We start from the raw sequence: 27,978 nt of genomic DNA, 5'->3' as shown, positions 1-27,978 counted from the left end.
TGTCTTTATTTTTCTGGAGGCTTTTAATATTTTCTCTTTATTGGGGCACCTGGCTGGCTCAGTCGTTAAGCATCTGCCTTTGGCTCAGGTCATGATCCCAGGGTCCTGGGATCGAGCCCCACATTGGGCTCTCTGCTTAGCGGGAAGCCTGCTTCTCCCTCTCCCACTCCTCCTGCTTGTGTTTCATCTCTGGCTGTGTCTCTCTCTGTCAAATAAATAAATAAAATCTTAAAAAATATATTTTCTCTTCATTACTGGTTTTGAGCAATTTGGTTATGATATGTCTTTGTTTCCCCAACCATAGGAACTCCAATCATGCATAACTTAGAGTCATTAATAGAATTTACAGCAGAGGGTTGGGGTCCTTGTGGTCAGGAAACAGAAAAATATTTGAAGAAATAATGGCTGAAAACCTTCTAAATTTGATGAAAACTATAATCCTACAGATTCAAGAAGCTCAACAAACCCCAAACACAAAAAAGATGAAGCAAACTATGGCAAGGCATATCACCCTGAGACTGGAAGGTATTAAGGAAATCATACACACCAAAAAAGTGATCCCATAAAGCTGTGTATGAATTCATGATCTCACCTCCAAGTAACGCATGTATGAATTGGACCCTAAACTGTACAACAAAGTCTTTGGAAACTGAACTGTGGGGTAGACCACTTCCCAGATCTGAGACTGACAAGTAGGTGGTGCACACAGGACAGATCTGAGTAGCACTGCAACAGCTTTGAAAACTGAACTAATGAAGTTGTAGTGCACAGAGGGTTGGTAGAAAATGGTGAATTGGAGCTAACATGGTTAATGGCGTGCTAAAACAAAACAAAACAAAACAAAACAAAAATCAACATTTTCCACAGGACTTAAATAAGACCAGGGGTCTCATAACACAATATTCAAAATGTTCAAGATAAATTCCGAAATTGCTTGACATATTAAGAACCATGAAAATGTAAAATTCTTTTCTTGAAGAGATTTTATTTACTTATTTGAAAGAGAGAGATCATGAGTGGGAGGGAGGGGTAGAGCAAGAGGGAGAAGCAGGCTCCCCGTTGAGCAGGGAGCCTGATGCAGGACTTGATCCCAGGACCTAGAGATTATGACCTGAGCCGAAGGCAGACGCTTAACTGACTGAGACACCCAGGCGCCCTGAAAATGTCAAATTCTAACAAGAGAAGAGACAGTCATCATGTCAACTCAGAGATGACACAGACGTTGGGATTATCAGACAGACTTTAAGTTCATTATAACCATGTTCCAAAAGAAAGGATGAGCAGACTTGAAACAAATGGAAAGATAGTTTTGTCAGAGAAATAGAAGATTCGAAAAAGAACCAAAAAGAAACTGTAGAGCTGAGGAACACAGTAACTGAAAGAAAAAAATGCTGGATGGGATGAATAATAGAATGGAGATGAGAGGGGAAAGGGTTGGTGAACATGAAGATAGTTTAAGCTGAACAACAGAAAGAAAAAACAAAACAAAACAAAAACATAAACAGAGCCACAAGGACCTGTACAATACCTAGAAGGTCTAACGTTTATATCATTAGAATTCCAGAAAGAGAGTAGGAAGAGTACAATGTGGAAAAAATATTTGAAGAAATAATGGTCTAAAACTTTCCAAATTTGGCAACATATTTAAATTTACAATTTGAAGAAACTCATCAAAATCCAAACAGGATGAACTCAAACAGATCCATCCCCAGACACATCACAATTAAACAGCTGAAAATAAAAGGCAAAAATAAATATTCTAAGCAGCCAAAGAGTAATGAAGCACTACATATAGGGAAAGAATGATTAGAATGATTTCAAATTTCTCATCAGAAAACATGGAGGTTGGAAGATGGTGGGACATTTTTCAAGTGCTGAAAGAAAAGAACTGCCAACACCTAATTCTACATCCCACAAAAATACCCTTCAAGAATGAAGACAGAATAAAGACATTCTCAGAAGAAAGAAAACTAAGAATTTATCACATGTAGACCTGATCTAAAAGAAATCCAAAGAGAGTTCTTTAGATGGAAGGGCAGGGATACCAGAGGGAAACCTGGAACTTTAGGAATGAAGGAAGAGTAACAGAAATGGTGACTATCTATGTAAAGCCAATTTTTGGGCTTTTTTTCTTCTCAAATTCTTTAAAATACATATAATGCTTGAAAGCCAAATTTATAATATGGTCTGTGAATAGCCAAAGCAAATTTGAAAAAGAAAAAAAACTGGAAGTATCACAATTCCAGAGTTCAAGTTACAAAGCAGTAGTAATTAAAACAGTATGGTATTGGCATAAAAATAGACACATATATAAATGGAATAGGATGGAAAACCCAGAAATAAATGCACAACTATGTGGTCAGTTAATCTTCGACAAAGGGGGGATGAATATACAATGGGAAAAAGACAATCTCTTCAATCAACCAACTAGGGGCACCTGGGTGGCTCAGTTGTTGGGTGTCTACCTTCGGCTCGGGTCGTGATCCTGGGGTCCTGGGATCGAGCCGCACATCAGGCTCCCTGCTCGCCGGGAAGCCTGCTTCTCCCTCTCCCACTCTCCCTGCTTGTGTTTCCTCTCTTGCTGTGTCTCTCTCTGTCAAATAAATAAATAAAATCTTTAAAAAAAATCAACCAACTAAAAGGCAATTTACTGAATGGGAGAAGACATTTACAAATGACGTATCTGATAAAGAGCTAGTATCCAAAATATATAAAGAACTGATACAACTCAACACCCCAAAACCAAATACTCCAATTAAAAAATGGGCGGAAGACATGAACAGGCTAACCCATCCTCCCACCCCCCTCCCCTCTAACATCCTCAATTTGTTTCTCAGAGTCCATAATCTCTCATGGTTCATCTCTCCCTCCGATTCCCCCCCCTTCATTTTTCCCTTTCTTCTCCTAATGTCCTCTGTGCTATTCCTTATGTTCCACAAATAAGTGAAACCATATGATAATTGACTTTCTCTGCTTGACTTATTTCACTTAGCATAATCTCCTCCAGTCTGGGTATTAAGGAGGGCACGTATTGCATGGAGCACTGGATGTTATATGAAAACAATGAAGCGTGGATCACTACATCAAAAACTAATGAGGGGGGTGCCTGGGTGGCTCAGTCGTTAAGCATCTGCCTTCAGCTCAGGTCATGATCCCAGAGTCCTGGGATCAAGCCCCACATTGGGCTCTCTGCTCGGCCGGAAGCCTGCTTCTCCCTCTCCCACTCCCCCTGCTTGTGTTCCCTCTCTCGCTATGTCTCTGTCAAATAAATAAAATCTTAAAAAAAAAAAAAAAACTAATGATGTATTCTATGGTGACTAACATAACATAATAAAATAAAATTAAAAAAAAGAAAAAAGAAACATGTAAAAAAAATAAAAAAATAAAACAACAACAACAACAAAAGAAGACATGAACAGACATTTCTCCAAAGAAGACATCTAAATGGCCAACAGACACATGAAAAGATGCTCAACATCACTCATCATCAGGGAAATGCAAATCAAAACTCCAATGAGATATCATTGCACACCTGTCAGAATGGCTAAAATCAACAACACAAGGAACAAGTGTTGGCAAGGATGTGGAGGAAAAGAAACCCTCTTGCACAGTTGGTTGGAATGCAAACTGGTCCAGCCACTGTGGAAAACAGTATGGATGCTCCTCAAAAAAAATAAAAATAAAACTAACCTACGATCCAGTAATCTCACGGTATTTACCCCCAAAATGCAGAAACACTAATTCAAAGGGTTACATGCACCCCTATGCTTATTGAAGCATTATTTACAATAGCCAAACAATGGAAGCAGCCCAGGTATCCACTGATAGATGACTGGATAAAGAAGTTGTGGTATATTTATACAATGGAATATTACTTGGCCATAAAAAAGAATGAAATCTTGCCATTTTCAACAACATGGATATAGCTAGACAGTATAATGCTAAGTTACGTAAGTCAGTCAGAGAAAGACAAATGCCATATCATCTCATTCATATGTGGAATTTAAGAAACAAATGAGCAGAGGAAAAAGAGAGAAAAAAAAAACCAAGAAATAGACTCTTAACTGAGGGGAGGTAGGTGAGGGATAGGGGAAATAGGTAATGGGGACTAAATAGTGTACTTATCATGATGAAAAAAATGTATAATAAGGTCTGATGGGGTTTCCAGTGTTTGTAGATGTAAAATATGACAACTACAACAGAAAAGGGGAGGGTAAATGGACCTAATAGTGGTAACGTTTGTATATTCTACTTGAAGTGGTAAAATATTTATTCCTAGTAGTATATGAAAAGTTAAATATGTATTGTAATCCTTAAGTATATATTGTAACCACTAAAAAGTTAGAAAAAAAACTCAATAGAAACATGAAAAATACTAAAAAAATGTCAAATAATCAAAAGAAGGCAGGAAATAAAAAAAAACAGAATTGAAAAACAGAGGAAACAAACAGAAAACAAATAATGAAATGGTAGGCTTAAATCCAATCACATGCACAATTACATTAAATATAAATGGTTTAAATGCTCCAATTACAGAATTGAGATTGTCAGAATGGATCAAAAAGTTGATCCAAGTATATTTTATCTACAAGAAACTCACCTAAAAGTTAATGCAAAGATAAAAAGTAAAAGGATGGGAAAAGATATGCCTTGAAACACTAGTCAAAAGAAAGTTGGAGGTGGCTATATTAATATCAAACATAGTAAAATTATGTACAGAGAGTTGTTCATAGTATTCTCTTATTATCTTTACAATATTTGTAGATTCTGTAGTGATATATCCTACAAGGAAAATTAACAGAGATAAAGATAATGCTGAAAGAGTCAATTCATCAAAAGGATATAACAATCTTAAATGTGTATAAACTTAACCTCAAAATATATGAACCAAAATTGATAAGAAAAAACTGAAATGGACAAATCCATAATTATAGTTGGAGATTTTGACATTGCTCTGTAAGTAATTGATAGAACAAGTAGACAGAAAATCAGCAAGGAACTATAAAAACTGAACAACACCATCAAACAACTGTATCTAACTGATACTTAATACAACACTTCATCCGATAACAACACAATACACATTCTTTTCAAATGCACATGGAACATTCCCCAAGACATACCATATAGTGGGTCATAACACAGGCCTTAACAAACTTAAAAGAATTGGAATCATACAAAGCATGTTCTCTAAATAATGGAATTAAAGAAGAAATCAAGAACAAAAAGATAACTGGAAACTTTCTAAATACCTGGACATGGAAGAACACACTTCTAAACAGTTTATTGGTTGAAGAAGAAGTCTCAAGGGAAACTAGAAAATATTTTGAACTGGATGAAAATTAAAATATAATAAATCAAAATTTGTGAGATGCAGCTAAAGCAGTGCTTAGAGAAAATAGTATAGCATTTCACATTATATTATAAAAGAAGTTCTTAAATCAACAATCTAAACTTCCATGAAAACCACAGACTAATATCCTTCATGAACATAGGCACATAAAAGCTCAACAGAATATTAGCAAATTGAATTCAGCAATAGAAAAAAAGTCATACCATGACTAAGCTGGGTTTATCTCAGGAATGCATGAGTTGTTCATTGTTTGAAAATCAATGTAATCCATCATATTAACAGCCTGAAGAAGAGAAACTATATGATCATATAAACTGATGCATGCAGAGAAGACATTTGTCAATATTCAACATGCATTTGTGATTTTAAAAAACTCTCAGAAAACTAGGCATAGAAAGGAACTGCTTAATTGGATTAAAAAAAAAAGTGTCTGCAAAAAGCTCACAGCTAACATGATTCTTAATGGTGAAAAAAATGAATTCTTTCCCCCAAGATGAGGAAAAAGGCAAAGATAATTTTTAAAATCCTAAAACAAAAACTAAAAACAGCTAATCAACACTCAAAGATCTTAGTATTTAAAATCTTTGGGGCGCCTGGGTGGCTCAGTTGGTTAAGCGACTGCCTTCGGCTCAGGTCATGATCCTGGAGTCCCGGGATCGAGTCCCACATCGGGCTCCCTGCTCAGCAGGGAGTCTGCTTCTCCCTCTGACCCTCCTCCCTCTCATGCCCTCTGTCTCTCATTCTCTCTCTCGCAAAAAAAAAAAAAAAAAAAAAAAAATTAAAATCTTTGAGCCTTTAATTTTTACATAAGAACCAACTGGACTGTAAATGTCATGGTATCTTCTATCTATTTCATATCTAAGCAACTATGAAACATATATACTCAGGGCATAGTATATCTTTTCTTCTCAGTTTTTGACATGTAACTCACATGCCATAATCTTTCACCCTTTTACAATTTAGTTGTATAATTCAGCTGTTTTTTTGTATATTACAAGGTTGTGCAACCATCACCACTACTTAATTCTGGAATATTTTCTTCACACTAAAAGACATTGCATTCCCATTAGCACTCATTCCGCATTCCCTCCTACCTCTTCCAATCCCCTGGCAACCATCAATTTATTTTCTATCTCTATAGATTTGCCTAATCTGGACATTGCATATAAATGAAATTATGCAATATGTGACATTTTATGTCTGGCTTCTTTTACTTAGCATGTCTTCATGGTTCAAGTACAAGCAGCTATACCCTGTAGAGAAAGCAAGAACGGTGAGCGGATCCAAGCTTCTATCCCCTACCACCATGGAGATGTTAAGCTTGCTTCTTGCAGGCACCATGTTGGCAGGGAGGGATCCCCAGTAAACATTAGCCTGGACAGTGGAAGAAGATACAGGCTCAAGGGTGGGGGTGCCAGTCAGGAGATCCTCATCTATTTTATCCAAAGACAGTATTTTTGGCAAGTGAGGTCCTCAACCAATAGGGCAAAATAATCTTTTTTATCATAAAAATCAACTCTTGTACACTGGGCTATTTTTAATTCAGCAAGAACTCTTTGCCTGCCTTTTGTGTGCCAAGCATAGGGAGGAACCTGGGGGATTATGTGGTGAATCACTGCTTTGGCCTGTGAGTGAATGAGAAAACATATGGAAAGCCTTTGGCACGGTGCCTGGCACGTAGCAAACCCCCAATAAATGTGAGTTCTTTTTTTTTTTTTTTTTGAGAGGTTTATTTATTTTAGAAAGAGAGAGGGGGGAGGGGCCAAGGGAGAGTGAGAGAGAGAATCTCAAGCAGACTCCCCACTGAGCGTAGATCCCCACTTTGGGCTCGATCCCATGACCCTGAGATCATGACCTGAGCTGAAATCAGGTCAGAGGTTTAGCCGACTGAGCCACCCAGGCGCCCTTGGCAGTTCTCTGTTCCACCCTAACCAGTTAGCAGAAAATCTAGCTTAATGCAGAGATTGGAAGATCATATGATGGGAAGGATTGGTTTGAAGTCATACGGGCTTGAGTCACAGGCCAACTGTGTTAGTGACTAGCTGTGTGACCTGGAGAAAGTTACTTCTCCTCTCTGAGGCTATGTCTACCCTGTGAAATGATGATGCCTACCTCACAGGGTCATTGTGAAGATACAACAAGATAAAGTGCTTGCCCGCGTTGGATAGAAAACAACTATCAGGTAACACAATGTCAATGACTCTCAAGATAATACAACTGAGATATACACTGAGTGTCTGCTATGTGCAGACTCAGTTCTGAATGCTGCAAGCGTAAATAGTCATGTGATTCCACAAGAACCCTAGGAGGCAGGTGCTACTATTATTTCCGTTTTGCAGATGAGGGAATCTAAGTGATATTTAAAGACATGTCAAAGTGATATTTAAAGACAGTCACAATCGATAAGTGCCAGAGTCAGGATTAAAACCCAGGCAGCTGAACTCCAGAGCCTGTACCCCCGGTCACTGCACTGCAGTGCAAACCTTAGGCACTGGGCTCCAATCAAAGTCACTAACGCATGGAAACCATTTCACAGAGCCCGATGCATGAGAGACACTCATTTAAGGATAGATGTCATTATGTACATTGATGTCAATGGGAGTCTGACTGGACTGAACTAAATCCCAGTTCTAACGCTTACTAGTGACCTAGTGTATTTGTGAGCTATTGATTTGTCAAAATTACCCCCAAACTTAGAGGCTTGAAACAACAAACATTTACTATCTCACAATTTCTGCGTTACAAATCTGAGAGCAGCTGAGGTGGGTGGTTCTGAGCCAGGGTCTCTCAGGAGATTATAGTCAAGATATCAGTTGAAGCTGCACCATCTGAAAGCTTGACTGGGGTGGAAGGGTCTGTTGCTAAGATGGGTCACTCACATGACTATCGTCAGGGGAACTTCCGTTCTTCTCTGGATATTGGTAGGAGCCTGAGTTTCTTAACCTGGGGACCTCTCCATGGGGCTGCTTGAGTGTCCACAGACATGGCAGGGAGAGAAATGAGAAAGAGAGAGAGAGAGAGAAGCCACAATGTCTTTTATGACCTATTCTTGGAAGTCCCAAACCATCACGACAGTATTGATCAGAAGTGCAGAAGTAAATCCAGTCCGTATCCAAGGGCACAGGAATTCAGGTCCATCTCCTGAAGGGACAAATATCAAAATCATTTGTTTCAAATGACCAACACCAAGGGGCAAGTTATTAATCTCTCAGTGCTTCAGTGCTTTTATCCTTTAAAATGGGTTATTATTAATATTCTTCACGGCAACTTTGTGGGGTTAAGTGAGACGATTCACACCAAGAGCCTAGATGGTGCCTGACCGACAGAGTAGGTAAGCATCCATATATGTCAGCTCTGATTATTATTTATTATCAGCTATGTTGAACATGGCTGTGCCTCTTGTCCCTTAGTCCCAGTCTTCTCACCCTGTCAAATGGGATTAGTGTTATCTGCTGTGTTCAAGCCACACAAAAACTATTTGTTGAATACATGCACGAATGAATTTATTGAACACATACTATATGCCAGGCCCTGTTCTAAGCACTAGGGACATAACTAAACACACCAGACAAGGTTTTACCCCTACGCAACATACATTCTAAAGGGGGAAGACAAAAAATAAAACCCCACAAGTAAACAACAAAGTGAATCATTTTATTTTTTAGAAGATTTTATTTATTCATTTGAGAGGGAGAGAGAGAGAGAGCATGAGCAGGGAGAGAGGGAGAAGCAGACTCCCCGCTGAGCCAGGAGCCCGATGTGGGGCTCGATTCCAGGATCCGGAGATCATGACCTGAGCTGAAGGCAGACGCTTAACCATCTGAGCCACCCAGGCGCCCCTAAAGCAAATCATTTTAGAAATAAAAAACAAAACATGGCGATGTATGCAAGATAGAACGCAATGAGATACGACCAACACACCCACCAGAACGGCTAAAAAGACTGACAACATCAAATATTGGTGAGTATGTGGGACAAACAGAACTCTCATACATTGCTTATGGGTGTGTAAAATGGCACAATCAGTTTGAGAAATATCTGGCAGGTTTTTTTTAAGATTTTATTTTTAAGTAATCTCTATACCCAACGTGGGGCTCGACCTCACAATCCTGAGATCAAGAGTCGCATCCTCCGCTGACTGAGCCAACAGATGCCCCTCTGGCAGTTTCTTATAAAACTAAACACATACCTTTTCCTAGGACTTGATGATCCCACTTTCAGGTATTTACTCAAGAGAAAAAAAAAATCCACACAAAGACTTGTATGAGTTCATAGCCACTTTATTCATAGTAGTCCCAAACTAGAAACAGCTCAATGCCCATCAATGGGAGAATGGACAAACTGACATATATTCATGCAATTGAATATTCAGCAATAAAAGAAACTTCTGATACAACAACACGAATGACTCAAAAACATGCTGAGTGAAAGAAGTCAGTCACAAAAAAGTACACAGCATAAGATTCCATTTATAGTTCTAGAACAGGCAAAACTCATCTATGGTGAAAAAAATTAGAACAGTGGGAGACGGGGCTGATGGAGAAGAAGCAAGAAGGAACTTTCTGGGAAGATGGAGATGTTCTATAGCTGCACTGTTTGACATGCTGGCCACCAGACTTGTGGATTATTTAAATTAAATTATTTAAAGTAAAGTAAAATGGAAAATTTGGTCCCACAGCAGCAGTAGGCACATTTTAATTACTCAACAGCCACATGTGGCCAGTGGCTACTGTATCTGGATAGCATTATTCCATGTCTTCCTAGGAATGCATCCCCAGGGATGAGTTGTCAAAAAGCCACAGAATGGTGAAGTTAAGATTTGTGCATTTCATTTGTAAGACTTACATTTAAATACATTGAACTCGCTTAAAGCTACGGAGGCTAATGTGTTGAGGGTGAAGTATACTGCTGTCTACAGCTTACTTTGAAATGCATCCAAGAATAAGATGGACTGATGGAGGGATCGGGAGACACACCGATGTATGGTAAAGCAAATATAGCAAACTGTTAACTGCAGGATCCAGGTGGTGGGTATATGTATCTTCCTCAGACAAGTCTTTCAACTTTTCTGTGTGAACACTTTTGTAATAAAATTATGAAGGATCACCAGTTTTATTAAGGCTTTGTGATGTTTGCAATGTATTTATTTGTCCTACTAGTATCATATACAGTATCTTTAATTATGACATAATTAAAAAATGATTATCAAGATGGAGAAACACAGTGGGGCGTCTTAGCCAGGGGGTCAGAGAATAACCAGAAAAGGTTCCTTCTGGGATCACATTCATTCATTCATTCATTCAGGACACAGGGATGAATCAGACCTGGTCTCCTCGCTTGAATCCAGGAGGTGCCATGAGAGTAACCCGTTGTGCAAGGGTGCTGAGGACCTACTGTGTGCCTGGGCTGGAGCATGGGTCTGTGGGACACCACAGCCCAAATACTTTTTGAACTGTGCCACACTGGTTCCTTGTGGCCCTGACTATCTCTCTGGCTTGAGAGTGGACTACCCTACCCTTCCTTCACCATAATTTTGGGCAGATCCAAAAATGTCCGTCCCGTGAGGGGCGCTTGATATCCACCACCCAGCACATAGGAGATGTTCAACAAGCCTGTACCAAAGAAATATAAGAATGAAAATTGTGGTTCCGTTGGCCTCTCCACTCTGAGGCTTTTGAGCTTGCTGCTCGTGCTGTCTGGACCACTAGGTCTCTATTCTCGTCATTTCTGACTCTGCTCCAGCATCCCCTCCTGCAAGAGGCCTTCCCTGACCACCTTGCGAGTCTCCCCACCTCTCCATCATCACGTCATCCTGCTTTTCTCCCCCTTCTGTTAAAAAAAAAAAAAGCAATCAATACCAACGTACAAAACAATATATGTTTATAGATTTATTTGAAAATCACCGGTTTTATTAAGGGTTTGTGATGTTTGCAACGTATTTATTTGTCCTACTAGTATCAGCTTCTCCCCAGATGTTCACTATAAAGCAGGAAGGCTCTCCGAGTGCACCTCATCCTGTTTTGGTTCCTTCATACTATTGTCACCCTCTGAAAAAAATTTTTTTGCCTGTTTCGTACGCTTGTCTGTCTCCTCTTCTTAAAGGTAAATTCCAGGATGGCAGGAACCTTGCGAGGTTTGCCCACGGCCGCGTACGGTAAGTGCTCAGCGACGCAGCCTCGCTCCATCAGCGTGCACGGCTCCTGCAATCTCGCTGCTGCACTGGGAGGAGGGAGCCCAGACCCGCGGTCCTGGGAGAAGATGCGAGTGGAGAGCCTGGGACTGTGGACTGTCCCCAAAGCCACGCCCCCCGAGCCCCGCCTCCGCCGGGGCGCGTGCCGCAGCCTCGCTCTGGGGCCAGAGCCTGCGCGCTCGCGCCCCGAGCGCCTAGCGCCCCGCGCTCCCCGCGCTCTTCGCGCGCTCCGGCCGGCAGGGGTTTCTTTCCCCCAAGCCGCCCTCCGCGCCCCCGCTGTCATGTCTCCGGGCCCGGCCCGGCGGGGTGGCGCGGCCCAGGCCCCGGCGCCCGCGGCGAGCGACCGCCAGGGGCCATGATCCGGCTTGGCGGCTGGTGTGCGCGGCGGCCCCGCGGCGCGGCGTTCCCGGCGGGGCGGCGCTGGGGGGCGGGCTGGCCGGCGGGCCGGGAGTGCGGCCGCGCCCTGCGGGTGCTGGTGGACATGGACGGCGTGCTGGCCGACTTCGAGGGCGGCTTCCTCAGGAAGTTCCGCGCGCGCTTCCCCGACCAGCCATTCATCGCGCTGGAGGACCGGCGCGGCTTCTGGTTGTCCGAGCAGTACGGCCTCCTGCAGCCCGGCCTGAGCGTGAGCATCCCCCGCCCCGGGGCCCCGTTCCCGCTCCGGGGCCCCGAGCCCACCCGAGCCTGGCGGGACTGCGGCCCTCCTTCCCAGCCCTGGGCCGGGAGCCCGCGTGATCTTGGGTGGGGGTCACCTCCCCGAGCCTCGGGGTGGTCCTCTCGTAAAACGGGGGCGGGGGGGGGATGCTGGGGAGGACCGGCGGCGCCGCGCCCCGCGCAGCCCGGCGCGAAGGAACTGTTGGCCGTCATCGAGGCTTCTCAAAAGTCAGGAGAGTATGAAGCGTAAAATACGAACTCTATCTTTAGCTGACTTTTTAATTTTTGGTGCATTTGGCCGCAAGTCTTGAAATTTTTTTAAATGAAATAAACGTTACAAGTAAAGTCCTCTTTGACCCCTGCCACAGTCACATGTCCATTTCTTCATCCTCACGAATTTGATGAGTGTCTTTACCGTTCTTTTTTGTCCTTTCCCATGAATGCATAGCTCCCAGTATTTGATGCCCAGAGAAGTTGAGTGACTTTCTGGACATCACAAAATGAGTCAGTGGTCAAGATGGGGTGGGTTCAACTCCTTGGTTTATCCCCTTGCTTTGGTGGCCCTGCTGAACCTGAGCCCACCGCATCCCCCTGACTCCCGCTGTACTTTGCTGTCTGAGTCCAGGATGGATGGAGGGGAAATATCCAGGCATGTTTATAGACAGATGGCTTAGTTTGTGAGTTTAAACTATTTCGGGAAAGGAACGGGATTTTGCCTTGCACAAACTTAAAGAGGCTGATGTTTTCTGGCATCTCTTGATTGGAGACCCAAGGTCACCACCAGAAGTGTGATGATGATGATATTCGAGGCTGTTTTGTATCCACAGGTTGACTGCATTGTCTCCCATGTGAGGTAGACATTATTATCTTCATGATGCAGATGAGGAAACTTGTCCCAAGTCCTATAGCTAGTAAGGGGCTCAGCTAGGATTCCAACCCAAGTCTGTCTGCCTTCCCAAGCACATTTAGCTTTCCCCACCCCAAAATCCTCTTCTCTGTCCTGCTCTAACAAGTGACATTTCTTTTGACTTAAAAAAGTAACTTGACAATAATTGGTTTGTTGAGAGGCAGGTGTTAGAAAGAAAACCAAGCACCACGGCTCTTCGTCAACACCGTGCACTTCAGAAGGTGACTTTCCCAGAGTTCTGTGTGCTCACTTCTCCGAGCTCTAATACCTGATTACCAACTTCAAGCTGGAGAGAATATCCTAGTAATTTTTGCGGTCTCAGTAACAGACTCCCCTGCTCTATGTGGCTGTTCATTTATAGACAGTGCACAGTATTGGCAGTCTGGGCACCTTATTTCCTCCCAGGAGTGTATTGGGGTGAGGAAATAAAGCCCACCCCCAACTCTGAAAAGGACAGTGGCTTTTGAACTCCTTTGTACAGAGGTGCAGACTCCACATCTAAGGAGATAATTTTACCATTTTCTAAGGACTAGGCAAAGGAATGGAGCTCTTGGGACACTAAGGATGCAGTGTTCTGGGAGTGACCTGCTGAGTTCTGCTTCTGGGAGCATTGCAGGAAACAGGATTTTAATAGATGAACACATGCCCTGTGTCCCCAGCATAGCCCACAGCAGGACATCCCTGGGTCTCCCCTTGGCTGAGCTGGCCCGGCACCTACAGGTAAAAACAACCAATGAACCAACCCACCTTGATTATGTAAGCATTTCTGCTTTACAAAATATCACTCTCTTGGTAACCCCTTTGATCTTCATAGGGCTTGCAGAAGTAATCAGGGCAGAGGTGGAAGGCAAAGCTCATTTTAACTGACTTAGAATCCTACACTGTTAGGACAGTTGAAGAACTCAGTCCAGAGAGGGGAAGTGCCTTGACCAGGGTTTCAGAGCCAAGTTAGTGATGGAAGGAGGGAGGGGATGCCGGGATGCTGATTATTGAGGCAAGGTGGTGAGGCCAAGATCACACAGCCAGGGCCAGGACCTCTTACTCGTCCGTCAAGTACATTTTCCCCCCGTCCCCACTGCCTCTGGGTGAGTCAGAAGCCTTGAGTCAAGTTCTGACAGTATCACCCATAAGTGGCCTTGAAAACAGTCCTCTGTAAGCCTCTTTCCTTATCAGTAAACTGGGGATAGCGATTCTTGCCCCTTGTGGGAGATGAGGGTGAAACAAGAGAGACCATATATTAGCTATCAGTACTCATTTGCTTCAGCCCACATAGTTCACAAGAATAATGCCAGTCTGGGCGCCTGGGTGGCTCAGTTGGTTAAGCGACTGCCTTCGGCTCAGGTCATGATCCTGGAGTCCCTGGATCGAGTCCCGCATGGGGCTCCCTGCTCGGCAGGGAGTCTGCTTCTCCCTCTGACCCTCCCCCCTCTCATGTGCTTGCTCTCTCTCATTCTCTCTCTCTCAAATAAATAAATTTAAAAAAAAAAATCTTAAAAAAAAAAAAAAAGAATAATGCCAGTGTGATCTCGGGGTGCTCCACCTCTAAGTGGGACATGGTGGTGGTGCTTGTTCTAGAGTGTGCGGGTTCTGACCTGGGAGAGACACCTCCTGCTGCAGACGTGGGATTCAGGTTCCTGTTCCTCGGAGACCACGGTCTGTCCCCCCTCCCCTTGTCCTGGGCCTGGAAAAGTGTGGCATTCTGCAAACTGATTTTAGGCCGGTGACAAACGGTAGAACCTTGTAGCCTCGGAGTCAGGAGATGGTGTTCAGCTCTCAGTAATGCCACTCTTTTGCTGTGTGGCATTGAGTAAATCCCTTCCGCATTCAGAGCCTTGATTTTCTCATATGAACAATGAGGGTCTGGATTTTTGGTTTTCAGACTTTAAAAGCTGCAGAATACTTTTTAAACAAAGTACTTAATGACATACCAATGCATAAGACAGATACCAGAGCTGTTCCAGTTGATACGGGTGAGGAACCTGGAGTTCTGCTCATTTGGCCTTCCACCTGCCCTCCCTGGCCCCCCTTACCCCACATGGCACAGCAGTGCTCTTAAGAATCCCTGAGTTCCTCCAGCTCTTGAATTTAAGGACTCTAGTGCCATGGCAAGACCAGGTCCACCCCCAGAGCCTCTGAGATGCCTCCGGACATTAGAATCAAGCAAGCGCGTGATTCATGATGACTTGCCTTTGGTCCCAGACGGCTCTAGCCATGCCTCAAGGAGAGCAGGCTTCGGGATCCATAGCTCCTGACCCCTTAGCTGGTCTCTACTGGATCTTTGCAGACGTCAGAGCCCCTGGAGAGAGGCTGGAGCACACACATGCTCCATGTGATTCCCCAGTCCCCCCAGGATATGACCTTGGGTATGTGTGTGTGTATTGGGGGAGGAACGTGGAAGGCTCACACTCTTCTTGTCAACAGCTCTTCCCAGCTGTGCCATCGTCCCTGTGATGAAGCAATGTGCTGAGTCCCCTGAAGTCACCCACTTCTCTCTTGTCTTCTTAGGAGAAGGCCATTAGCATATGGGAATCAGAAAATTTCTTTCTTGACCTGGAGCCTCTGCCGGGGGCTGTGGAAGCTGTGAAGCAGATGGCCGACCTAGAAAAGTAAGTTTGTCTTCCCGCCTGAGCATCTGTGCCGTCCCCCTGCCAGTGCCTCCCCTACCCTTCCCCGCCCTCTGCCTCCCCTCACCCCTGCACGGGCCCGTGCTTGTTTCTTTGGTACTCAACCTGGTGACACCCTGAGTGAAACAGTCTCAGCTTGTAAACCAGTGTGGTGTTTTGATCTGGTAACAGGAGAAAATATTGAGTCTGATTGGACCTGGTGGACTGGGTGCTGGATGCGCATTTAATCAGCAAATAGCTGAGAACCGACCGTTAGATGCTGTTGGACAACAGTGGTACAGAGATGAACAAACGTGGTCCTGCCCTCATGGAGCTCACAGAGTAGACGTTAAACAAAGAATCTCACAAGCAGAGATAATCACAGATTGTGGTAAGCGCTGGAAAGGAACCGAGGAAGGAGTACGAAGAGGTCTAAAGGAGACCTAACAAGAAAACTCGGTGTGGAAGCAGTGTGAGCTATTTCTCTTTTGCTCTAGTGAAGTGGCTGCTTCTGGGAGCTGAAGCCCCAGCTCCATAGCCATTCACTAAAATCCATTAGCAGTTACAGATGACGTGCTTCCCTGAGGACTTAAAAAACAACAACAGCCGCATTGAGATATGATTCACATACCCTACACCCATTTAAAGTGTAAAATTCAGTGGTTTTTAGTATGTCGGCAGCAGAGTTGTGCATTCATGACCGTAGTCAATTTCCGAAGACTTTCATCAGCCCCGAAAGAAACCCTATACCCGTTACCAGTCACTACCCCTTCTCTCTCCTTCCCCTGCAGCCTTAGGCAGCCACTGTCTACTTTAGGGCTCTGTAGATTTGCCTGTGCTGGATATTTCATGTATATCTCATGTGCATTTCACACAGTACATTATGTGGTCTTTTGTGATTGGCTTCTTTTATGCAACATTGTGTTTTCAGGGTCATCTCCTTTGTAGCACAAGTCAGTACTTCATTCCCTTTCATTGCTGAGTAATATTCCTCTGTATGGATAGGACACATTTTGTTTATCTGTTCATCAGTTGGTAGACACTTGGATTGTTTCTGCTTTTTAAGAGTAATACTGCTGTGAACACTCATGTAGTTTTTTTTGTGGTTGTATGTTTTCATATAGGTTGTCTATACCTAGGAGCAGAATCACTGGGTCGTGTGGTAAATCCATGTTTAACATTTTGGGGACTGCCAAGCTGTTTTCCAAAGCGACAGTACCATCTGACATTCTCATTAGCAATGTATGAGGGTTCCAACTTCACACCCTTGCCAACACTTGTAGTCTTTTTTATTCTAGCCATCCTAGTGGGTGTGAAGGGGTATCTCATCATGGTTTTGATTTGCATTTCTCTGATGGCTAATGATTTGAGCATCTTCTTGTGTGTTTTTAGCCATTTGTTTATGTTTTTTGGAGAATTATCTTTTTTTGCTAATTTTTTTCAATTGGGTTATTTATCTTTTTGTTGCTGTTTTTAAGAGTTCTTTATTCATTTTATTTTTTAAAAAGATTTTGTTTATTTGAGAGAGAGAGAGAGAGAGAGAGAGAGAGAGAATGAGTGGGGGAGGGACAGAGGGAGAAGCTGACTCTCTGCGGAGCAGGGAGCCTGATGAGGGACTGGATTCCAGGACCCTGGGATAATGACCTGAGCTGAAGGCAGATACTTAACCAAATGAGCCACCCAGGCACACAAAGAGTTCTTTACGTATTTTAGATGATAAGTCCCTTATCAGATATATGATTTGCAAATATATTCTCTCATTCTGTGGATTGTTGTTTTAGTCTCTTCATGGTATCCTTTGAAACCCAAAATTTTTATGTGGATATAGTTCAATTTATCTGTTTTTTTCTTTTTTCTTTTCTTTTCTTTTTTTTAAGATTTTATTTATTTATTTGAGAGAGAGCATGAGCAGAGGCAGAGGGAGAGGGAGAAACAGACTCCCCACTGAGCAGGGAGCCCGACACAGGGCTCCATCCCAGGACCCCGGGATCATGACCTGAGCCGAAAGCAGACCCTTAACTGACTGAGCCACCCAGGTGCTCCTGTTTTTTTTTTTCTTTTGTCATTTGTGTTTTTGGTGTGTATCTAAGGGTTGTTTGCCTAATCCAAGGTCACAAAGACTTGCTCCTATGTTTTCTTCTATGAGTTTTATAGTTTTTGCTCTTACATTTAGGTCTTTGATCCATTTTGAGTTAATTTTTGAATATGGTGTGAGGAAGGCGTCCCACCTCATTCTTTTGCATGCGGAAATCCACTTCTCAGTACCATTTGTTGAAAAGACTCCCTCCCCCCCGCCCATTGAATTGTCTTGGCTTTCTTGGCAAACATCAACTGACCATCAATATTAGGATTTATTTCTAGGCCTGTGTATACTTTTATTGGTCACAGTTTTGATTGAATTTACCAACCTGAGAGACCAATCAAACATAAGGTCCGATTCGGTCTTTATTGTGCCATATAAAGGCCTCCAAAAATCATCAGCGTTCAAAGTTCTGACTTGGTAAATGGGCATCAGAGGAACACAAAATGCTTAGAGTTTGAGTTGAATCATAGACTCGTTTGGTAATTTATTTTTAGACTGGACTCAGGTTGTGCAGAGTAGTATATTTCATTCTGGTTTATGATTTGAACTTGATTGATAGTGGAGTACTGTTGCATAACTTCTTGCATCTGCAGGAAGAGCCTAGAGAGGCAAAGCATATGTGTATTTGCATTGCAGCTTTTCAAAGCTCTGTTTGTGTCTGGATCAGCGTTTCCTGGACCACATTCAGCCAACTGTATCCTGGGGTGCTAGATGGCATAGTGGCTAAGGTTATGTCCTAACTGGAATGAGACGGCCCAGGCTCAAGCCCGGGCTTTTCCAGAATCTAATCCTCAAACATTGGGCAAGTTATTAAGCTTTCTGGGTCTCAGTTTCTTCAACTGTAAAATGAGGGGAATGAGAGAGGCCTCACTATAGCGCCTGGCACGTAGTAGGTGCTCAGTAACCGTTAGCCGCAGTTGTTATTATTCTGCAAGATTTAATAGGTATGCAACAAAAAAAGCGTTCTTTAACCAAAACAGTGTGGGGGACATTGGATTAAGGAGGTTTCTTTACCATAAGACTTCGAAGGGCTTCAGGTTTGCTAATATGCATCGTGCCTCTTCACTGGGGTAGCAGAGGATGCAGCTTTTCTTCATATGTATTCTAGTCCAGAGCACTCTTTCCCACAGCTTCCCTGTGAACACTTCTGTGAGAATGCAAGTCTAGACCATACCACAGGTCTGTCACCTCCATTTTGGCTCTTAACGGGGTAGATTCCCAAGGTCAGTCAATGCCCAAAGTGTGGACAGAGACGGGGTCTAGTCCGTAGCGAAGTGGCTAGCTTTGTGTGTGGTGCTGAAGTAGACAGCGGCCAAGATTTAAAATGTTCCTGAAGGAATATTTGTCAGGCACCTGCTATGGGCGAGGCCCTGATACCAGATGCTGCAGATACAGAAGTAATTAAAAGACGGTTCTGGCCTTGGAGAAGTTCACCAGGAAACAAATGACTAGAACAGAGTTCTGAAAGTGATGTGGTAGATGTACGGATAGAGACGGGCAGGGCTACTCCCCAGGGCAGGCAGCGACACAGCTGTTATGCTGAGACGTGGAAAGGAATCTGCCGGGCGGAGAAGGCAAAGGGGTTTCCGGTAGGAGGGGAAGAGTGAGCAAACACCTTATCTGCCCGCTGTCCTAAAACCGCCTCCCTGGCAGGCTGTGTCCTGGCTCTGGGAGCACTGGGCAGGCGGCTGTACCGTCCTGGGCCTCACATCACGGCCCAAAGAGCCTCCTTGGAATATCTTCAGGGGCGACTGCCCTTTATTCAGTAATACCTGAGTATTTTCTTACGAAACACTCAAACGGTGGGAGCACACGTGAAAAAAATGTGACTTGCCCATTTTGTCCCTCTCTCCCCGTGTACATCTCCCTCAATCCCACTCTTCCTGTCCTAGTGAACAATTTGGGGTGCGCACCTCCAGACCTTCTCAAATGCACTTGCATACATGTTTGTCTATAGGTTTGCAACGTATCTGTTCTACCCGGCAGCCAGAGCGGTATCTCTAAACCAAATTCTGCTGATGTGGGTCCCCTCTTAAAACTCTCCCTTGGCTTCTTTTTGCACTCAGATAAAACCCTAACTCAGCCAGGCTTGTGAGGTGGTCTGCGACCCGGCCGTGCTACCCTCTGACCTCTTTTCCCCTGTTCCAGGCCAAGCTTGTTTCTGATCTTACAGCCTTTGTTCCTAGCAAATCCTCTTGTAGTGTTTCTCCTCGAGTACTTGGCGTGGACACATTGTTGTTGTTGTTGTTTTTTAAGATTTTATTTATTTATTTGACAGAGAGAGAGCACAAGTAGGCAGAGCGGCAGGCAGAGGGAGAGCGAGAAGCAGGCTTCCCGCAGAGCAGGGAGCCCGATGCGGGGCTCGATCCCAGGGCGCTGGGATCATGACCTGAGCCGAAGGCAGATGCTTAACCGACTGAGCCACCCAGGCGCCCCTGGCCACATTGTTTTTAATCCTTCAACTCCGAGCACTTTGCGTGTCACCTTCTCAAAGAGGCCATCCTGCTATTGCAGTAGAGGCCACTGTCCCCAGCTAGTCATTCTGGCGCATTCCCCCGGCTAAGCTGAAGTTGGGTGTCTGTGTTTGTCCCTTCCTCTGTCAAATGTCAGCTCCCTGAGTTCAGGGATTGTCCCGGTCCCTAGCGTGCTGCCTGGTGCATGGTACGCGCTCAGCCATCTGCTGAAGAAACATTCACATCATAGTTGTTGCTTATAAAGTAGGATTGTAGTCCTCTATATTATGCTACTGCTTTTTCTTTTCTACTTAGCAATATAATATGTGTTCGCTATCTTTCCATAACAACACTATTGAACTATCTTATTCTTTTAACTGCCACATGGTATTTTATTGTACGCCATATACCATCATGTATGTAACGATTTCCACAGAGACATTTAAGTGGTTCTCATTTCTTCCTGTATATCAGGGCTGCAGTGAGTGTGGATGTACATGTGCCAAGTATTTCTGTATAATAGTGGGCTAGCTGAGTCAAAGCCGTGTGCATTGAAAAATAGTTTTTATTGAGGTATAATTAACATACGTGTTATGTTCGTTTCAGGTGGGCCATTTAATGATTCAAAGATTGTATACATTACTCAGGCTCATTACGATAAGTGTACTCTTTTATTTTAAAGATTATTTATTTATTTGGGGGAGAAAGAGAAAGTGCATGCGCAGGAGTAGGGGAAGGGACAGAGGGAGAGAATTCCCAAGCAGACTCCCCACTGAGCGCAGAGTCTGATGCAGGGGCTCGATCTCATGACCCTGAGGCCATGACCCTGAGATCATAACCTGAGCGGAAACTGAGTCAGATGCTTAACCGTCTGAGCCACCCAGGTGCCCCACAATAATTGTACTCTTAATCCTCTTTGTCTATTTCACCCATTCTCCACCCCCCCAACTTCTCTGGCAACCTCCAGTCTGTTCTTTGCATTTAAACTTGATAGATACTTAGTGATAGATACTTAGATACTATCCTTTATGCAGACATTCCCCCATAATAAGTAGCATAGTATATTTCATATAAAATGCCCTCCATCAACCTGATTTATCCTTGAAAGGGGCATTTGGTGTTAAAAAAAAAAAAAAAAGCCAAAACTGATTTGGAGCCAATGTTAGCAAATAAATGAGTCCTATCTGAATCTCCCTAATGCTTAGAATATGATGGATTTTAATATATGTTGAATAAAAGGAACTCATGATGTCTAAAGCAATGAGTACTTTCTGATGGGACTGTAATTGGCTTCCCTAAGGGAGAAAAATGTTTGCTTTTAAAGAAAATAGAGCTTATGAGGGGGTGCCTGGGTGGCTCAGTCGTTAAGCGTCTGCCTTGGCTCAGGTCGTGGTCCCAGGGTCCTGGGATCGAGCCCCGCATCGGGCTCTCTGCTTCTCCCTCTCCCACTCCCCCTGCTTGTGTTCCCTCTCTCACTGTGTCTCTCTCTGTCAAATAAATAAAATCTTTAAAAAAAATAGAGCTTATGGTTAATTTTGGAAAATTAAAATATAGGATAAAAAAATCATTTATAATCTCGTCGTTTGAAACCACCACTTTCTTACATTTTGGTGTTTTTGCTTGAGTTTTAGCTCATATAGATCTTTTCCCCATAGTTGTTATTTTATGTGTAGCTCTTAAGCAATTATTAAGAAGTAGCGGTATTTGCCAAAACAAGTATTTGACATCCTAGGGGGACGACTTAACACCACTCATCTAGAAGGATAAGTTTAGATGTGCTTACACCTGTGTTTAATAAACATGACTTTCAACACCTATTGTTAGAAGTTGAAGGGGGGATAATACAGCATCCTCCAAACTGAGAAGGTACTTTTTTTTAAAAAAAGGATTTTATTTATTTATTTGAGAGAGAGAGATTGGGAGAACGAGTAGGAGGAGGGGCAGAGGGAGAAGCAGACTACCCGTGGAGCAGGGAACCCGACTCGGGACTCCATCCCAGGACCCTGGGATCATGACTAGAGCCGAAGGTATACACTTAACTGACTGAGCCACCCAGGCGCCCTGAGAAAGTACTTTGAGACCGGGGACTCCATACAGTTTACTCAGTTTTATTCAGGGTAACACTGACAGGGGGCTCAGACGGGTGAGGATCCAGAGCTGCCCAGCTATTCTGTGCAAAGTTCCAATCTTAAGCCATAGATTTTATAGGTCAAGGGGATGTACGGAGGGCACTATGGTGAGGTCAAAGGGTCTAACACTTAACAGACCTCATAGTGTCATCTGTGTGCCGAAAGAGGGGGGAAGAAACTATATTATCTCTACTAGTTACCTAAGCAACTTTAGGGGAGATCAGAACAAGCCCTCCCGCATTCCGGGCCGGGCATACATTAATCCGCCAGGGGCCTGGAACACGTACCCCCAAGGGAGGTCATTGCGTGGACATGAACAAGATGGAGTCAGTGTTGTCAACCTACCTACAGTTGAGGAGCCTGGCACAGGAGGCGATGTATTCATTCACCCACTAGACAGATATATTTTGTGTCACTTACTATGTGCCTGGCACTGTGCTAGCACTGGGCATATATTTGTAAATAAGACACCTAGCCTAAGGTCTGGGTCTTGAGGGGTTTTCGTTATGGTAGGGAGGATGACAAGTAAAAAGAAAACTAATTTTAGCTTGCAGTAAGCTTGGTGAAGGAAATAGCCAATGTGTTTGAGACTAACTGGGGAAAGGGCTACTTCAGATGGGGAGGAGATGACATGTGACTTCAGAGCTTAATGTTAAGAATGAACTAGTTAGTAAGAAGTCAGAGGGCAGAGGTCCTGATATGGGCAAGGATTTGCTTATTTGAGTGACATTTTGAAGGAGACAAGTATGGGTAGAATTCAGTGAGCATGGCGGGGACAGGAGGGATGGTCCACTGGCGGATGATTGAAGACTGAATCATGTGATTTAACTTAAGTTTTAAAAACATGGGCTTGGAGTGATAAGTTTGGACAGGGATTTCTCCAAAAAATATACACAAATGGCCAATGAATGCATGAAATTTTGCCCCAATGTCAGTAGTCCATAATGAAATGCAAATCAAAACCACAATGAGATACCACTTCACACCCACTAGAATGACTATAATAATAATAATAAAAAAAGGACAATCGTGTTACTGAGGATGGAGAGCATTTGGACCCCTTATCACTGCTGGTGGGACTGGAAAATGATGCGGCTGCTGTGGAAAGCACTTGGGAAAACATTTCGTCCAAATAGTAAATATGGAGTTACCATATGACCCAGCAGTAGCACTCCTGGGAGTATACTTGAGAGACATGAAAACACACATCCACACAAAAACTTGTGCATGAATGTTCCTAGCAGCGTTGTTCATAATAGCCAAAAGGTGAAAACAGCCCACATGTCCGTCAGCTGATACATGCATGAACAAATGAGGTCCATCCATCCACATCCAATGGAATAATACTCAGCAATTCAAAGGCGTGAAGCCCGGGTACATTCTACAATGCAGGTGACCCTTGGAAACGTTTTCCTAAATGAAGGAGGCCAGTAACAAAAGACCGTGTATTATATGTATGTGAAATATCCAGAACAGGCAAATCCACAGAGATAGGGAGTAGGTTGATGGTTTCCTAAGGCCAAGGGCAGAATGCAGAGTAATTGCTAATGGACACAAGGTTCCTTTTGGGGGCATGAAAATGTTCTGGTGATTGCTGTCAAAGTCTGTAAATGTAGCAACATTCATTGGATTACAAACTGAAAATGGGCAGCTGTGATGGTTTAGGAATTATATCTCCATAAAGTTGTTTTTTAAAAAATCAGCCCACTCAAAAACAAAACAAAACAAAACAAAAACAACCAACTATGGATACATTTAATAACATGACTGAGTCCCAGAAATAACTTTACTGGATGGAAGAAGCCAGAAGAAAAAGAGTACATATTCTGTGTTTCCATTTATATAAAATTCTAGAAAATACAGTCTAATCTGTGGTGACAGAAAGCAGATCAGTGGTTGCCTGGGGCCCAGGGGTGGGGTAGGGACAAGGAGGGGCAGGTGGAGAGATGACAGGAGGGTGCCAGGAAACTTTAGGGGGTTATTTATTATCTTGATTGTGGAGATCTGTGTTTCACATGTAACTTATCATATACCTGTGTAGTTTATTGCGTGTCAGTCATACCTCAATGAAGCTGTTTAAAAATAATCAGTCCAGGGCGCCTGGGTGGCTCAGTTGGTTAAGCGACTGCCTTCGGCTCAGGTCATGATCCTGGAGTCCCTGGATCGAGTCCCACATCGGGCTCCCTGCTCGGCAGGGAGTCTGCTTCTCCCTCTGACCCTCCCCCCTCTCATGTGCTCTCTCTCATTCTCTCTCTCTCAAATAAATAAATAAAAATCTTTAAAAAAAATAAAAAATAAAAAATAAAATAAATAAAAATAATCAGTCCAGGGGCACCTGGGTGGTGCAGTCGGTTGAGCATCTGATTCTTGGTTTCGGCTCAGGTCATGGTGTCAGGGTTGTGAGATCGAGCCCTGCATCGGACTCTGTGCTCAGCGCTGAGTCGGCTTCAGATTCTCCCTCCCTCTGCCTTTCCCTCTGCCCCTCTCCCCGCTCGTGTGGTCTCTCTCTCGTTCAAATAAATAAAAATAAAATCTCAAAAAGAAAAATCAGTCTGGATGCTGGGTGGAGAAAGCCTCGGCGGGGGGCAGAATTGGAAGTTGAAGAACCATGAGAGGTGGCAATGCTTGAGATCGGGGTGGCGACCATGGAAGAAAGTTGATGGAATGAAACACACCTTGGAGGAAGAACCCATGGGGGATGGATCTTGGGGAAGGGGAAAGGGTAGGAAAAGGGGTGATCTTTAGGTTTTTTGCTTGAGCAGCTAGATCTATATAATAGTGTCATCAACTGGGGAAGGAACAGGTTTGGCGAGTGGGGAGAACCATGTGTGCCATTTTGGAAAAAACGAGTGTTGGTGAGATGTCCACGCAGAGATATTCAGTAGGCTGTTAAGGACGTGAGCCTGGCACTCGGGGGACGGAGCTGGATGGTGAAGGTAAAGTTGGGGGCACCAGCATGAAGATGGTGCATAAAGCCCTTGATGACATCGCTGAGCAGGGAGTGCAGAAGAAGAGCCCCTGAGGGTCAGAATCACCAGGGCGGCTGGGAGATTATGCCTGGGGTGGCCGACGACGGGCAGGTGTGCCAGGACCAGGAGCTCTCACAGAGGAGGGCAGGGCTACCTGGGTGCTGGTGAGCCAAAGAAAGAGGGGGCGTGTGCATTGGCTATGGTGACATGAGGGTCCTTGGTGACAACAGGCACTTTCTGGGTAGTGGACGGCACGGACTCCAGATCAGGGTGGATCGAAGCACACACAGGAGGTGAGGCTGTGGGGTCAACAGGTACAGGCCGCTTGGGATGTCTTGGGAGCTGAGAGAAGGGACGGCACAGGAGCGGGTGTGAGGTCAAGGTCGTGTGTGTGTATATGTATGTTTTAAGATGAGAGAGAGCACAAGTTTGAGTTGTCGGGAAGCTCAATCCCGGAAAAGGGAATGTGGCAGCCCATTTCCTCCTTGTGAAGATCAGGGGATGGAATCCTGCGCACAAATGAAGGGCTCACCTTGAGAGTAAGGAGGGATGCCCATTCCTCCCGTGGAACTGAAAGGGAGAAGAAGTTCAGACACAGGCGTGGTTCTAGATTCCATGATGAGAAGCCAGGGAGTCTCAGAGCCAAGAAGTTGGAGGACACAGGGGTGGTGTGTGGCGGCTGTCCTGGAGACTAGTACCCGCCAGGGCCCTGGGGACAGGCTGCCTGGTAACTGCACCACTGCCTTGGGGTTGGGGTTATGAATTTAAGATGAAAAGGACCTAACTAACCACGCACTCTAACAGGAGTAATGGTCTGGAAGTGACAAGGGAGGGCGATGAAGACCCTCCTCGCCTGTGTCTCTGAAGCAGGTGGGGTGTGAGGGAAACCCACAGGGGAGGCGGCTTCCCCGCGTGAGGCCAGCTTTCAGTGCGGGCAGGAGGCGAGAGAACATGGAGGAGAGGCTGAGGACCTAGGGGACGGCCCTGCCCGTGGGAGGGGACAGTGAGGTTGGAGAGGCCGTGCCGAGAGGTAACGAGAAGGCACGTGCTCTCTTCCGAGGGACCTGGCAGTCTGACGTCGGCAGGACTCTCGGGACTAATTTGCCAAAGAGCAAAGGAGCCCGGAAAATCTAGTCTTCCATAGGCTCAGTCCGCAGAGCGGTAGATGGTGGCTTTCTGCGGATGTTCGGGACCAGATGGCTCTGTTGGGGAGGGTCTGGGGCCCCTGGGCTGTGGGGACAAGGCCCTTGAGGTCAGCTCCCCCGCTCTCACCAGCGCAGAAGAACCAGACTGTGGGAGAGGGCGATCCTCAGCAGAGCCCTTGTCCGGTTTGAGGGAGCTTAGCCTGGCTGAGAAGAGGGTGCTCCTCCCCCTCCCCCTTCTGCCAGAGGGCTTGGCGGACACACTTTACCAGAAGACTCTCCCTCATGGGGTTCTTTGCTTTGCATTGTGTGAGGCCCTGATTCTCCCTCAAGTGACTTGCCCTGTACCCCTTTAATGCTTCTCTCATTGCTAATGCTTCTTTCTCTCAGTATTTCCCTGTTCAGATTCCAGAGAGGGCAGGTGCTTCGCCCAGCCAAGCTCTGGGCTCCGGCCATGCAGAATTGCCATCCATGGATGCCCATCCCTGAGCGGGTCACTGGGCCAGAGGAGAGGTCACACGTGGCTGCTCAGGGCTGGGGGACGGGATGTGTCTGGCTGGGAGAGCAGTGTGGGGCGGTGGGTTTTCCCGTTTCCAGGTGATAGGGGCAGACCTGGGAGGGCCTGACGCCCGCAGAGCAGGGGGGCAAGAGTGACAAAGGCTGCGTGGGCGTGGGGCTCAGGCTGACTGTCCTTCCTCTTTCTCATAGCACTGATGTCTTCATCTGCACGAGCCCCACAAAGATGTACAAGTACTGTCCCTACGAGAAGGTAAGATGTGCAGCCTGCTTGCAGCCTCCTCTCATCTTGACCCCACGTGTCACAGGTAAGGGGTGCTAGCGCTCAGCACACCCCGGGGGAGGGGTGCAGACCCTCACAGTGAGGCCTTCAGCAGCTGGGGTGGTCTCGTTGCTGCCCCTTCTCCCGTCCGTCCCTCCCAAAGACCTTTGCTAGCACCAGTCTGACATTCCAGCACATTCTCTGCAGGGAGCCTGGTGAGAAGGCCAGGTTCTCTGGAAGGTGACCACCCCCATGGTAGTGAGACATCATTTGTGAAGGGTGAGGTGCTGGAGGCAACCCAAACCCAAACATTAGGGTGCGTGAATGTATTTATGCAAAAGTCTTACAAAAGTGAAACGGTTACATTGCGCTTCGCCACACACTCGTGTCCTCATCTTCATTGAAAATAGAATTACTTAAAACTGAGGTTTTTCTGGAAATTGGGAACCTGTGGTGGCTAAACCCATGGGAAAGGTGTGTTGCCCAGGAGGTGGGCATTTGCACAGGAGGTGGGTTCAGGGGAAGTGGGAGCAGCCTCGCCAGTACAGGAAGGTGGGATTGGGGGCCCCACTACCCCCCTGCTCCTGGGGGGCGAGGGGTGCTTGCTTGGCACAGACCTTTAGGCAAGTGTGTTCACATGATCTCTCCCTCTCCAACTCCGTATTAGAAACAAAATGCACACAGTCCGCCAACATTAAATGCCTTTGGCATGTGTTA

The 27,978-nt window shown here is 44.9% G+C and overlaps 1 protein-coding gene across 2 annotated transcripts in view; it reads left to right on the top strand.

The window, feature by feature from the left end:
- Positions 1-11,724: 11,724 nt before the first annotated feature.
- Positions 11,725-27,978, top strand: part of NT5M (5',3'-nucleotidase, mitochondrial) — a 38,406-nt gene continuing 22,152 nt past the window's right edge. Inside the window, exons 1-3 of one of the 2 annotated variants that reach the window (XM_036073821.2) lie at positions 11,725-12,168; positions 15,610-15,710; positions 27,192-27,252. In XM_036073821.2, coding sequence (XP_035929714.2) covers positions 11,899-12,168; positions 15,610-15,710; positions 27,192-27,252 — 432 coding nt within the window. In that variant the 5' untranslated portion in view covers positions 11,725-11,898. The remainder of the gene's footprint in view (positions 12,169-15,609; positions 15,711-27,191; positions 27,253-27,978) is intronic. The other variant, XM_036073822.2, reaches the window with a different exon arrangement.

The sequence above is a fragment of the Halichoerus grypus genome, chromosome 2 (genome assembly GCF_964656455.1).
Source record: "Halichoerus grypus chromosome 2, mHalGry1.hap1.1, whole genome shotgun sequence".
NCBI classification, from domain to species: domain Eukaryota; kingdom Metazoa; phylum Chordata; class Mammalia; order Carnivora; family Phocidae; genus Halichoerus; species Halichoerus grypus.
This window is presented reverse-complemented; position numbering and strand designations above follow the sequence as displayed.